The sequence below is a fragment of the Plectropomus leopardus genome, chromosome 12 (assembly GCF_008729295.1).
Source record: "Plectropomus leopardus isolate mb chromosome 12, YSFRI_Pleo_2.0, whole genome shotgun sequence".
In the NCBI taxonomy this organism is placed as follows: Eukaryota; Metazoa; Chordata; class Actinopteri; order Perciformes; family Serranidae; genus Plectropomus; species Plectropomus leopardus.
The window spans coordinates 21,891,229-21,904,513 of NC_056474.1; the positions used below are offsets into that span (position 1 = coordinate 21,891,229).

General features: G+C 39.9%; 2 protein-coding genes across 2 annotated transcripts; one reads left to right on the forward strand and one right to left on the reverse strand.

The window, feature by feature from the left end:
- Positions 1-6,286, forward strand: tada1 (transcriptional adaptor 1). The gene is made up of 8 exons (XM_042497780.1): positions 1-95; positions 572-663; positions 751-816; positions 2,435-2,529; positions 2,756-2,968; positions 3,794-3,945; positions 4,132-4,288; positions 5,454-6,286. The coding sequence occupies exons 1-8, from the start codon at positions 13-15 to the stop codon at positions 5,604-5,606; spliced, it is 1,011 nt and encodes a 336-aa protein (XP_042353714.1). The 5' UTR covers positions 1-12; the 3' UTR covers positions 5,607-6,286.
- Positions 6,287-8,669: 2,383 nt separating this feature from the next.
- Positions 8,670-11,205, reverse strand: LOC121951914 (transcription factor AP-1-like). The gene has a single exon (XM_042498407.1). The coding sequence runs from the start codon at positions 10,863-10,865 to the stop codon at positions 9,930-9,932; it is 936 nt and encodes a 311-aa protein (XP_042354341.1). The 5' UTR covers positions 10,866-11,205; the 3' UTR covers positions 8,670-9,929.
- Between the last annotated feature and the right edge of the window lie 2,080 nt (positions 11,206-13,285).

Sequence of the window (13,285 nt, forward strand, 5' to 3'; positions counted from 1 at the left end):
TGTTGGGCTCTTATGAACGCGATGGCGGCTCACGCTAGCGAGCTTGAAATTGCAAAGAAAAATTTAACCGATGCAATTGGCGATAACGTCAAGCAGTAAGTAAAATGTTGTTTGTGTGTGCTTTATGCCTGTGGTGTTCTCTGTCCTATCTTGTCGGTCTGACGCCGAAATGCAAAGTAATTTTGCCGTCGGCTTGCTATGTGCACATTAGCAGCTTGCTAGCACTTGCTAATGTTTGCAGCATTTCTCCTCAGCTGCAGTTATAAATGAACAAATATTTTTGCAGTTTTTCAGTATCCGTTGTTCTTTTCTTAGGAGGAAGTAATGCAAATAGAAAACGTGGAGTATGACGTTATTATTTTAATTGAATATCATCCGTTACATCTAGTTACCGTGTTAGTAGGTTTTTAATAGGCTAAATAACGCACCGCTAACGTCACATTACATTCACTGATTTCTGTAGGGGAAATAAAAAATGATTTAAAAAATGCGAAAGTTTATCATTGAGTTTCGCCCAATGTGTCTAACACATATTTGTTTATAAAATGATAATGTGAATCTCTTCATACAGTTACTGGGCAAACCTAAAGCTGTGGTTCAAGCAGAAGATCAGTAAGGAGGAGTTTGATGTTGAGGCACGTCGTCTATTGGCACAGGAGAATGGTTAGTGACCTTATATTCTTTATGTTGAATATAGATTGTGTTTTGATGATGTGTTGGTGATTTTGTATTTTCCTCCTCCCTCTGCAGTCCATGTCCACAATGATTTTCTTCTGGCCATTCTCACACGCTGCCAGATCATCGTCTCCACACCAGGTGAGATTTTTTTCAAAGAATTTATTTCTAATTTATTTTTCACAGGATTCAAATTTATTAACTATAGATTGCAAATCGTGGTATGGAGTACAAACAAAGAACACGACAGCAATACAGAGGTAAATGACCAGAACTTAAGCACAAACTGAGTCATTTACAGAGAGAGGCAGAGCATTACTTACAAAAAGCACCTAATTAAAAGTGTCTTTCGTTTGTCTGTCTGCAACAATAATATAAGTTTAATGACGGATTGTTGTTTTACAAAGTATTTTGGCTTTTTTTCCTATTCTTGACAATGTTTGTGATTCACATTTAAGCAAAATATGATATCTTTACCTGCAAGTTTTATTATGTTTTTTTGATGTGAAGCACTTGGTGCATATAATTTCTTTGCTGTAAAGCACATTAGGCTGCATTTCTTGTATGAAAGGTGTGCGCCGCACATGCTAAGGCCTTTGCAGTGGCCCAAGGCCTTTGCAGCGGTTCAATTCCAGCCTGTGGCCCATTGCTGTGTGTCATTCCCCCTCTCTCTCCCCCACATTTCCTGTCATTCTGCAGCTGTCCTATCAATAAAGTGAAACATCCCCAACAAAAATCTTTAAAAAAAATTTTTTTATTATTGTTAGTATAATTTACCCTCCAATGGTTTTGATTACAAAAATTACAACACTATTTAATCTTTTTCAAACCTTAGTGTATTCCTGTCATTTTAAGAATTCAGCTATTAGAAAACTGAAGAACATAAATAGCCTGGGTATGTCTCCTGCTTTCACAAGTAGATGATGATTAAACCTGTCTTTAAATTCCCAATACAAGTCATGGTAGCTTAGTGTAGAGTTCATCGAGCCGTTTGATAGTAGTGCACCTCTGATCAAAACAAAGGTGCGAAAAGCCAAATTGATTGAATATTTGCTGAACAAATGTAATCCATGGTGTTACATTCTGTATGTATGTACAGTGATATACAAAAAATAAACAAATATACATTGTGTGGCTGAGCTTGATGCATACCATTGTAACCTCTCTTAAATGTCTGCCTTCTCAAACTCATATACTTGGCATGCATACAACATAACTGATATCACAACCCTTGCAAAGAGCTCTTGTCTAATATCTATTGGTAAGTCAGACTTCCTGCACTTCCACAATAAAGCAGACTTAGCCCTAGAGGCCTGTTCACAAAGTTTCTTGATTTTAAATAAACCATTATTATCAAAAACTATATCCAGATATTTAAAATTATGCACAATGTCTAACTCCTCACTTTCACAGAAGAATTGGTACTAGTACTGAAACACTACTTATGTAAAAGCTACATTTTACTCAGACTTGTAGTAGCATAGTGTGTCGTAACTTAATTAGCTATCTTTATGTGTTACATTGATTTTATTGTCTAAGGTATTGGAGCAGGGTAGTTTTGAAATAATGGCATTGTTAATTGATTGAATTTGAAAGTGTATGTACCAAAGGACTAAATGTTGGTGATTGCTGGTGATTTATTTTTTACAATAAGAATTTGGACATTAACTAAAGGGAAATGTTCTTTTAAAAATCACCTTCCCATCTCCTGTGTTTCTTCAATCCATCTTGTGTTTTGTGTTCTTCTTCTGTCCTCTAGAGGGCGCCGGTCAGCTACAGTGGCAAGGTGGCTCTGCTTCAAAGCCTGGCAAACCAAAGGGAAAGAAGAAATGTTCCTCTAGACAGAAATTTGATGTAAGTCTTTATTCTGATATTTGTCCCTGCAGAGGCTGGGCGAGTTAACAGCAGCTGTAATGAATGTTGAAATTTTCAAATAAGGCAATCGCTCAAATGATTACTGGGTGTAACTGCTTTTTTGAAGGGTAGCGGCATCTGATTTATCACTAGGTGCTGAAACAACCGTCTGTCTGTGTGTTTGGGTGTTTGTATGTCTTATGTCTATGTGTTTTTGCGTCTTCAGCATCGTTTCCAGCCTCAGAACCCTCTGAGCGCTGCCCAGCCTTTCAGCCCGCGGGAGGTTGGAGGTGAGGAAGAGGAGCTGCGTCTCAGCGCCCACACTCTGCTCTTACCCACGCGGGGCCAGCTGGAGGCCCGCATGATGGTGACTGCGTTTGAGCTGGGCCTGGATAACATCACAGAAGAAGCCGTCAGCAGCATGATCCATGCCGTTGAGGTGAAGGTTTTTTGTTTTTTGTTTTTTTACTGATCAGAAAAAAATTGAAATTCAGAAAAATGTCATCATTCTATCCTCAAGAAATGAATAACTTTCTAAGAAAATGTCTTTAAAGGGGTCTTTTGTCAGTTTTCCACCAGCTTTGTATCATAACAGTGAGGATTAGTATGTGTATATGACGCATGGTACACTTCCCTCCATCTTGCCAGTGCCCAGATCACCCTGCTTATGTCCTGGATGACACGATTCTCATCCTGTGTTACCTTAAATTTGTGAAGCAAAGTTGTTTTTTTGTTTGTTTTGTATTCCTTTAAGATAAATGAGGGGAAAAAACTTGATGAATTGTAGTGATTAGCAACAGCAAAACTATATGAAAACATCAATTTACAAACTGTCACCCAACTTGTGAAGTATACTCCAAGTTTCATTTATCTAGTCGTATGCTCACGATTTGAGCCGAGTTCAAACGGACACAGTACTTGTCTGTGGTTCGGGCTGCTCATGCAAAAGTGTTTTAAGTAGTAAGGTTTTAGCAAAAATGCATGTGGAAAATACTGAATTTCAATTCATCAAAGTTTTCTTCAATAGCGTGAGTGATAGATATACAAATTAACATTTTATGTTAAGTATTGCTTTGTTGATCTCTGATTTCAGTAGAAACACGTATAAGTGAACATTCAATTGGCATTCTGTGTTTTAACATCCATGCAGAGGCTTGAAATGATCTGAGAGACATATTCCAGCACCGCTTTTTAAGAATGACTGACAGCTTTGTTTACCCAGGGGATTGAGCAAAGCTTGACTTACTGCTCTGATTTATTTCAGCACCACTTGAAAGACGTCCTGACTGCCGTCATCACCCGGAGGAAGGCATATAGGTTACGAGATGGTCGTTTTCCCTACGCCTTTGGCAGTGATGTCACACCACAGCCTTATCTGAAAAACAGCCTCGCTGCGTACCACAGTGTTACAGAATGGTAGGGTGACCCGTGTTTAACTCCCACCAGCTGATAAACATTTTGCAGGTTTTTAGTACAGGAAGTCATTGTAGATATAAGTACTCTTGAACATAATTTTCTTTCTGTTTCTATGATTCAAGGGTAGAAGTAACACTAATCACGTTTTCAGTCCGTAATCTTTTTTTTTTTTTTTTCCCCTCTCAGTCCCCCTCCAAGTGCCTCCCTCGCTGCTGGTCCACCTCCTCAAGTGTCACCTGATGAGGCAGAGCAACAAGCTGTTCACTTATTGGCTTGCTCTGCTGACAGCCTCCCCGCGCCCCTCCCTCCAATCAGCATGTTTGATCTCCTGGAAGCTTTACAGGTGACAGCCCATACACACCAAACGACATCAGAAAACCAGTGGTGATGAAGGTCAACTGTTGCATCACCTCACGTCGACGGTGTCTCAGTCAAAACGTTGCACACACCGCAAAGATTACAACGATGAAGAAATGAAGTAAAAACAGGCAGTAGGGGCAAGTAGTGCGTATTTCTCATTCAAAAAGGCAAATCGGGATACCAATAGGACGAATTCAAGACATTGGTTAGCCGGTTAAAACATGAACAACATTTCCCAATGTTTTAAGAACAAATTATATTTACTGTGCGCCACAGAACAACAACACAAACAATTATCAACAGACTACTGAAGAGCTCAGTGGCTAAAAAAAATAATCCTAAGTAATATAATTTTTTGTTTTTATCTCACACCCTTTTGACTTTAATAGTTTGCTTTCCCTTACTTCTGTTTTTCTTCTCGTGCACTGAGCTGAACTGCCAGTCAGAGTGGACTCAGACAACAAACGGAAATTAGAACAGTCCTAATACCAGAATCTTGTCCTATCACATACAGATTTGGCAAACATATGCAGATACTTGTTTGTAGAGATTATTTAAAAATGATCTGATTCTTATTTGCCTTTCACACCGACCGATCTGTTTACATCTAATAATTGTTCATTATAGAAGTAAATATTTGAGCAATATATGCACTTTCTTATTGCCATTTTAAAATGTTTTCCTCAGTCATGTTGGTGAACTGCACTCGGACCAACATGATTGTTTATCACTAAATTTGTTCACATTAGATCTTCTGGCCTACCATCATTTGACCATCAGTGTTTTGAGAGTTTGGAGGTTTTTGCTGGTGTGTGGATGCAGCACAGGTGAAACTCGTCATGAATTTGTGCTGAGTCAAAGCTGATCTGATTATATTGATGGATGAGAGGAGGAGCTGCTGCAGAAGCAAGTGAAAGCAAACTTTTAGACATAGCGCGATTAACTCTTAAATTTCATTTTCACTGCACCTAACATTCTACTGTTCCGTCTGTGCCCAGAGTACGCTCTACTCCGAGAGTATTAGCATCATTAACCAAACGCTATATTAAAATCAATACGTGGTGGCAGATGATTTAATCGTGGCAGGCCACCAAAGATAAATATGTGGATGTTTGTATGCTTGAGTGTCTTCTGTTTGTCTGATGTAGGTTCACCACGGTGTGATGCCCTCCCACACTATGTACGCCCTGAACATGGAGCGCATCCTGGCACGGCTCTGGCACCCGAGCCATGAAGAACTAGAGCAGGACCACATACACCGGCAGCGCCTCGCTGTAAAAGAGGGAGTGCTCGTCAGCTGAGAACCGCTGACGCAGGACTTTACATGGACCGCAGCTATCATCAGGAACCAAACACAAAAAGAAATGGATGAGGAGCAGTGTGTCCAAAAAAACTCAATGCCTTTTTATAATCATATCCCTGTTTCACAAAGAGATAAAGCATGAGTGGAACAAGATGAAACAAAGCAGTTGGACAGTGGATCCAGAGTGCACCCTCAACTCCAGCCAGCAGCCAATAGCTGGCAATTTATTTTTGTCTCTTCCAATAGCCATTTTGGCAGTCGACCAGTCACTATTTGGATCTCCTGCTATAGAGCGATAAACTGATTTGGTGGCAAAATATTGAAAGTATTTAGTTTAGATATACCAGCGGCTACAAGCACCAGACTGGAAGAAAGTTTCCCGGGCAAGCAGCGTTCATTTTTCACTGTCAGATATAGGCAACGACTGTTTAAGGCACAGTTCACCCCAGAATTTAAAAATACATGTTTTTCCTCTCACCTGTAGTGCTATTTATCAGTTTAGATCGTACAAGATGCTGAGTGTTGGAGATTTCAGCCAAAGAGATGTCTGTCTTCTCTCCTACATATGGAACTAGATGGCACTTTAGCAGTTTTGCTTCACTGGAAAGCCGATGACGCTGCCAAAGAGCTCTTTGTCTGGCTTCTGAGCACTTCTGCCTCCTGTCTGAAGAAGGTGCTTAAATCTACCTTGTACCTTCAAGAACTGCCTTCTGTCTTAATTCGTGGTTCTTACTCAGATATCGTTGGCGGGTGTAGTTCATTAGAAAGAAAATAGTTCCTACAAGACCGCAACAAGCTCAAGGTCTGTGGTTTATCTTGAGTAAACAGATCATGGTCATTGGTACGACACATTGCTGTTGAGCTTTTCAAATGTTTTTTTTTAGCTTGTTTGTTTTGGGACTTTTTTGCTTTGAGCTCCACAAGCAGAGTGCTGTCTAGTTCCACGGAGAGAAGACAGATGGCCGATATCTCCAACACAATTCACAGTAAAACAAGCTAGACTGTTGATTAGGCATCATCTCAGGTTAAATTTTGGGGCGGCACTATAAGAGTTTTAGGCCATCTAATTTGATGCACAAATAATAATGATATGATGGGAATTGCACTGTTAAGTGCATCAGAAGTGTCAATCAAGCGCTGTCAGCACAGAGAGGTCTAATCAAACAACAAGTGACAACGCCTGTGTGGGCTTGTTGTTGCAGTTTAGGATCCTTTAAAATGTGCCAGACGGCTGCGTCCTGTGTCATCACGCCCCTCACGAACACACCTTGAAATTTTATTCCTGAAGCATTTACTGGTAAGAAGTTTGAAGGCCAGTGAGCATCCATCAGTGTTGGTGGTCCATGGTGTGTGTACAGATTAAGCTAATGTTTTTTGTTTCGGTGCACTCGGAGATATGTTTGCCATGTTTGTGTGCACAACTAGTTCAGGTTGAAATGTGTATAAATTTGTACTTTTCGCTACAATACCTTCAGAAAATAAATAAAAATGCACTTTTTGTACAAGTTGTGGAATGAAACTATGGACTGAGTGCTGCACTCACTACAAATTTGAGATAACTTGAGTATTTTCTTCTCATGCCACTTCATACTCCAACTCTACTGCATTCAGAGGGAAATATTGTTGTTTTTACTGCTTTACAGTTGCCTGAAAGCTGTAGTGGCAAGTTATTTTACAAATTCAGATTTTTACACATAAAAAACATATGCAGAGTGAAAGTTGATAAATCAAGTTGATTGACAGAAAATTAAACGTCAACTATTTTCATAATTTAGGTCATTTTCCATGTAAAAAAAAATGTATAGCATCACAAATGTAAAGATTTCACAATTTTCCTTTTCTTTTGTTTTATAATAATTTATTTCTAATATTTTTTAAGGGGGTGAGCAAAAGCCACATTGTCACTTAGGGCTCTGAGTCATTGCTCTGACATTAACCAGTTTTTTCAGTCTGTTTAAAAACAAAATAATCGATTATTGAGGAAAATAATCACATTAATCCGTAATGAATATAGCCATTAGCTGCAGTCACATAGTTAAAGAATTCCTTTTCAACAACTACCCAGGTAAAATCCTGTAAAATCTCTTACATTAATGCATAAGTAATAATAATCCCATGGTAAAATATATTTGATTTGGTTTATCTTTAACATTTAAATAAAAAAGGAAAAACAAGAATTACAAATTAATCAAAATGTTTCTATGTTTTTATGACAACTGTTATTTCTGATTGAAATACATTTTAATTGACAATAATAATAAAATTTGATTGCATTTTCATAATCAATAATAATGTTAATAAATTAAAGGTAAAAAGTGAATAATTAAGTAAAAAATAGTTTATAAAAGTTGTTCATTGCATAATTCATATCAATAAAAGTAATAATAACAATAGATGGTAAAATATATAGATAGTTCTTAACAGAAATTTTGTTGTAAAATTGTATAATGTGCATGTAATAATAATAATAATAATAATAATAATAATAACATAGCATAACAATAACAGTCACAGGAGACTTTCGGTACATTTTTCCTGAATTGACTTATATAGGCTACTTTGCGACTACTTAAATATCATCTTCAATGAAGGCTTTTTTACAGGGTGGTATTAGTACTTTTACTTGAGGATGTCGACACTTCTTCCACCACTGTCAGCTTAAAGATTATAATATTCCTTACGCTTGTATTTATCTATTTGTACCTCGACACTCCCAAAGTGTGTAAACAAATCTGCTTATGCTTCATCGGTCCTCTTTGGGAGTCACCAGCTTTAGTGGGAGGATGGTGATTCACACACACATAGACACACACACTCCGCCGTCCCACTGCGGACCGAGGGCCTCTTGCCTTATTTGGCTCCCTGCTGCTCACTTCCGACTCCTCGCTGTCCAATCAGCGGCCGCGTCGACTCCCCAACCATTCCACGCGCCACACGCTGCACTGGTGACTCAATATCCCGTCCGCCCCAGTTCCGTCAATAACAAACACTTCGTGTAAAAGCATTGTGAGACTGATGATTAATTATTCAGCAGACACAAAATTACTCACACATCATCACGCGTGTCCAACGTTTTATTTCGTCATATTTACAGTTCTGAAGTGCTCAAAAATGACAGCGTACAAATATTACAAAGTGTTATTTCAGGTCTAACTTTAGTTACACCTTTATCACAAAGTTGTATGAACAAAAGGGTTAAGAAAGTAAGGCCGTTTTGTCAGTAAACGCTACACACACCTATAGAGTCCTTGCTGAAAGGTGTGAGACTTAATGTTGGTTAGTGTTACTCTGTACAGACTGTATAGTCGCTGGTGGGATACTCAGTGCTTGACTCATGTTGCTGCTTGATAGTGGAAGATTTGCAGGGCAGCGCCTCGTTCACATTGTGTTTCTGTCCATTTGCAATTTGATCCCACGCAGGCTCTGGGTGTCTGTCAGGATGCATGGGACTTAACTTAAAATTAGCTGAAGGTGTGGATACATGCTACCTTGGCTTGACTGAATACATATTTCTGCGCTTTCTTTGAGTGAAAAAACAAATAAAACAAATATTTAAAAAACAAAATGCCAGAAATATAACAAGTCACATCAGAGAGGTTTCCTCTGAGCTTTGTCCATCTGTGCAGTGGGTTTAGTGGCCTCTACTCTTAAATACAGTCCTGTCCATAAGTATTAGATCACCTAAAACTTTATTATTTTAGCAAGATTATAATGATCATAGATATTTATTTCTCACTAGTCTCTTTATCAGTTCAACCAGAACATATATGAACTATGTATACAGTATTAAAACGTAAATATTTCAGAATACAGCAACTTTAAATGGCTAAAGTTGCAAGTATTTAGTGTGACCTCTCCACCAAGCATGTCTTGAACACACAATATGGGATTTACAGTAATAATATTTTGGTGTATTTGCACCAAGTTGAATTTGAGACAAAGCTCAATACTGATTGAGCTATCTTTTTTGAAGAAGCCATATTGATCTGACATTTTTTGGTGTCTTAATGCACTGTACATATTTTCTGTAGCCTATTCTTTGTTTGTGTCTTAATAAAGAGACTGAGAAATAAACATTAATGTATTCTCATTACAGCTTTGCTGAAACAAAACTAGTCTGGTAGCCTAAAACCTTTGCACAGTAATGCAGTCATTGCACAAAGTATCTTGTCAGTCTCCATTCTTGTTCTTTGTCTGCAGAAACTTCAGCCTGAGCGGATGATTTGGTGGAAAAGTTGCGCAGGGACTCCCCCGCACGGCCACTTTTTTAAGCTGCATTTGGTCCCCAAGAAATGTCCCTTGGTTCTTGTCCCTTGGCAGTCTAGTACGCCTGGAGCTGCTGCGTCAAGATGAGCTGGCAGCCGCTGTTAACGTGGTCCATGACCTTTTGCTTGAGCAGAGCCAGCTCGTCCCGGAGCACGTTGGCGGAGGAAACCAACTCCGTGTTTTGGCTCTTGAGGTTTTTGACCCTGTCTTCCAAACGTGAGATCCTCTCCAGCTTCCTTTTCCGGCACTTGGACGCGGCCACTCTGTTCCTCATGCGCTTCCTCTCCGCTTTGATGCGCTCCTGGTTCTCCATGTTGATGGGGGAGAGCGGAGGAGTGTCGCCGGACATCTCGGGCACCGTCTGCGGCTCCTCTTTGAGCGCGTGGAGCCGTGAGTGCTGCGCCGCCGCGAGGTGCTGGTCCATGTGCTGCGGGGCGACTGGGTAACTTATAGGTGGGTGTCTGTCGGTGGCAGGTGCAGAGCCAACGGCCCGGCTGAAAGCCCCCAAGTTTGTGTACTCTGGAGGGTCCGTGCGCACCGTGCAGCTGTAGGGGCCGCTCTCGGACGCAGCAGAGCCGGATGCCATGCTGCTGGTCTGCGCGTCAGGGAGGACGGCGGGTGTCTGCTGGTGGTAGTGGAGCTCAGCCAGTGCCCGCACAAACCCCTCCGCGAAGCCCTCCTGCTCGTCGGTGATGTTTTTGGGACACACGAACTGGGTCGGGGTGGGAGTTGTGAGCCCGCTGCAGGACTGGATGATCAGCCGTTCCAGTTCAGGCGAGGCCAGCTTCAGTAAGCCCACATCAGGAGACGTGAGGATGTCCAGGGCCTTGGCGCTCAGCTGGGGTTTGAAGTTTTTCGGGTCGTTTAGGTTTAGCGTCATGGTCTGTTTGAGAGTTTTGGGGTTAAAGCCAAACACTGTCTGTGCGTCATGCTGAGAGCTGGACGCACTCACCGATTCGTCGTAAAAGGTCGCTTCCATTTTTCTGGACATAAAGTAATTTTTTTATTAAGTCTTTTGTCCGTTGTTATTAAAAAAGAAAAAGTCCAAAATCGACTGTTTACATGTGTCCTGAGACTCCCTGTCTCTCGACTGTCTTGTGATAGAGTCCGCCTATTGTTGAAGTTCAACTCACTTGACAACTTCGCGTCCTGCGAAAACTTTTACGAACCGCGCGATCATCAAAAAGATGTTATTCCGCCGCAGCCGAGCCTCCGTGTTTTCACACCTCAGGTATCCGCTTTGATTGATCCTCCTCCCCAAAAAGCAGAAACAGCCTGAACAGGGATAATACTTTCTATCACTTCCAACGTGGAGACGAACTTTATCCACCTCTAAGCTGCAGCTCTACTGAAAATAACAATGATGTCATTTCTACGGCCCCTGATTGGCTGGAGATGATATAGTGGGTGGGGGATGTCTAATGACATGCAGGTTGCTCTGACAACTAGCCATATCCCCGCCCCCCCGCGATGGTTTCTGGGATTAGGTAATGCAGACGGTGGAGCAATGTACTCTGGGATTACGTAGTGTTTTTGAATATTTAGTTACCCGCTCAATTATTAGTTACCCATCCTGGAGTCAGGGCTGCTCCAGATGGCCTGTGCGGTTTGACCTTGATTAATACAAAATAACAAAACATTTTTAATAGGTTTTTAATAGGCAACACATAATATATGAAGTTCTACAGACATCTACATAAGAGCACATGAAAATTGATATCAATATGCAGTGATATGAAATTATCAGTCTACATGAATCTAGTTATAGGGGAGCACTGCTGGCTGAAAAAAAGGAGCTGAAGGGTTAAAGGCAGAAGAAGGAAAATGAGGTCACACCTGCACCAGGAACTCTTTTGCTGTAAACACCAGATTAAAAATAATAATAATAATAAAAAGTCTTTCTACAACAATATATGTTTGAAGTGTCTCTTTCAGTTCTTGCAGAGAGTGGAGGAGAAACACAATCAACTTCATTAGGCAAGTATAATAAGTAGCCTACAAGAAACATGGACTGACTATGAGACAATGGACCCCTGGGCACAGATATGCAAAAGCCCTCGTCGCCCCACATTCAGTACATTTACATCATGTGAGAAAAAGTTGAATCACTGTTAGTCCAATGAAAACTGGACTTTTAAAATACATATAAACATGTTAGCCAACTGAAATTGTATGAAATTGAAATTTCTTGAAGTTAGAGTAACACACCTAATTCGGTTCCCAATCGAGCTGCTCTTTCACGTATACGCCTCAGTCGTACCTGAGCTGGCTTAGGTGTTCTGCACATGCTCCTATATTAACAAAACAGGAAAGGCATTTCTAAAAAAAAAAATAAGCACTGGCAAGGGACCTGTGTTTTTTATTTTGGCTTAGGTGAGAGACTTTAAATGGTACTATTCTGTATTTCTTTTAAATTAAAAAAAAAACCTCACACCCGAACAGCCTCAAATCCCTGTAGGTAAGGAATGTTTTTAGCAAAGAGGTGAAAATATTCTAATAATAGCAGCCAAAGTTCTGTGGATAAATCAGTTTTCCCCTCATGTTTATGTACTACAAGAACAGTAGTCCATTTAAATGGCCTAATCAAAGTATAACTGTAGCTCAACTTATCTGTGAATGTGTTGTTGTTTTTCGTCTCTGTGTAGTGGTTCTTTGTCTTATTGAGGTCATTTTGTGCCGTCTTTGGTTTTATTGCATCCCTCTGCAGTTCCTTTGTATCTTTTTGTGGTCATTTTGAGTCCCTTCCTAGTCAGTGTGTTAGTTTGAGTGGAATTTTATAGGTGAAGGCTGGGAGGGCACTTTGGGCCCCTGGGCCTGTGTCCAATAGGCCCATTCACTAATCCATCTATGATAAGAATTATGACTGTGGTTTTCAGTGGCTCTTAGTATATTTACTCACAGGTACACGCACACAGTGTACAGAAATGTGGATGTAAAATAATAACCGATAAAAATGTAAATAACAAAAACATTTAAAAAATCACAATGTACACTACAAATAGCCTATGTAAAGCAAATTTAACTGTAATTTTTAAGGTTTATATTGGGTTATAGTAGTTACACTTGCCACTGTAGGATGAACAATTAATTCATATTGCTAAAAGGTGCCCTGAGTCTAAATCAGGGGTAGGCAACCTGCAGCTCCAGAGCCACAGGGCTGATGATGGCAATTTAGCTAAAACGCATCCATTTCGGTTCATTTTTTGGCATATCTTTGCCTAAGATTTTTAGAGTTGTGTGCACCGCTGGTTTTCATTAAAAAAAAATACCTTCAAATGAATTGGTTGTTGTTTTCTTTAAACATTTTAATTTTCATTAATCATACTTGTAAGCCTAAAGAAATTCTTACATTCTCCAGTTGTAAAAATGTGTGGCCGCACTAAATTAAAAAAAAAAGTATAACCTTTTGTC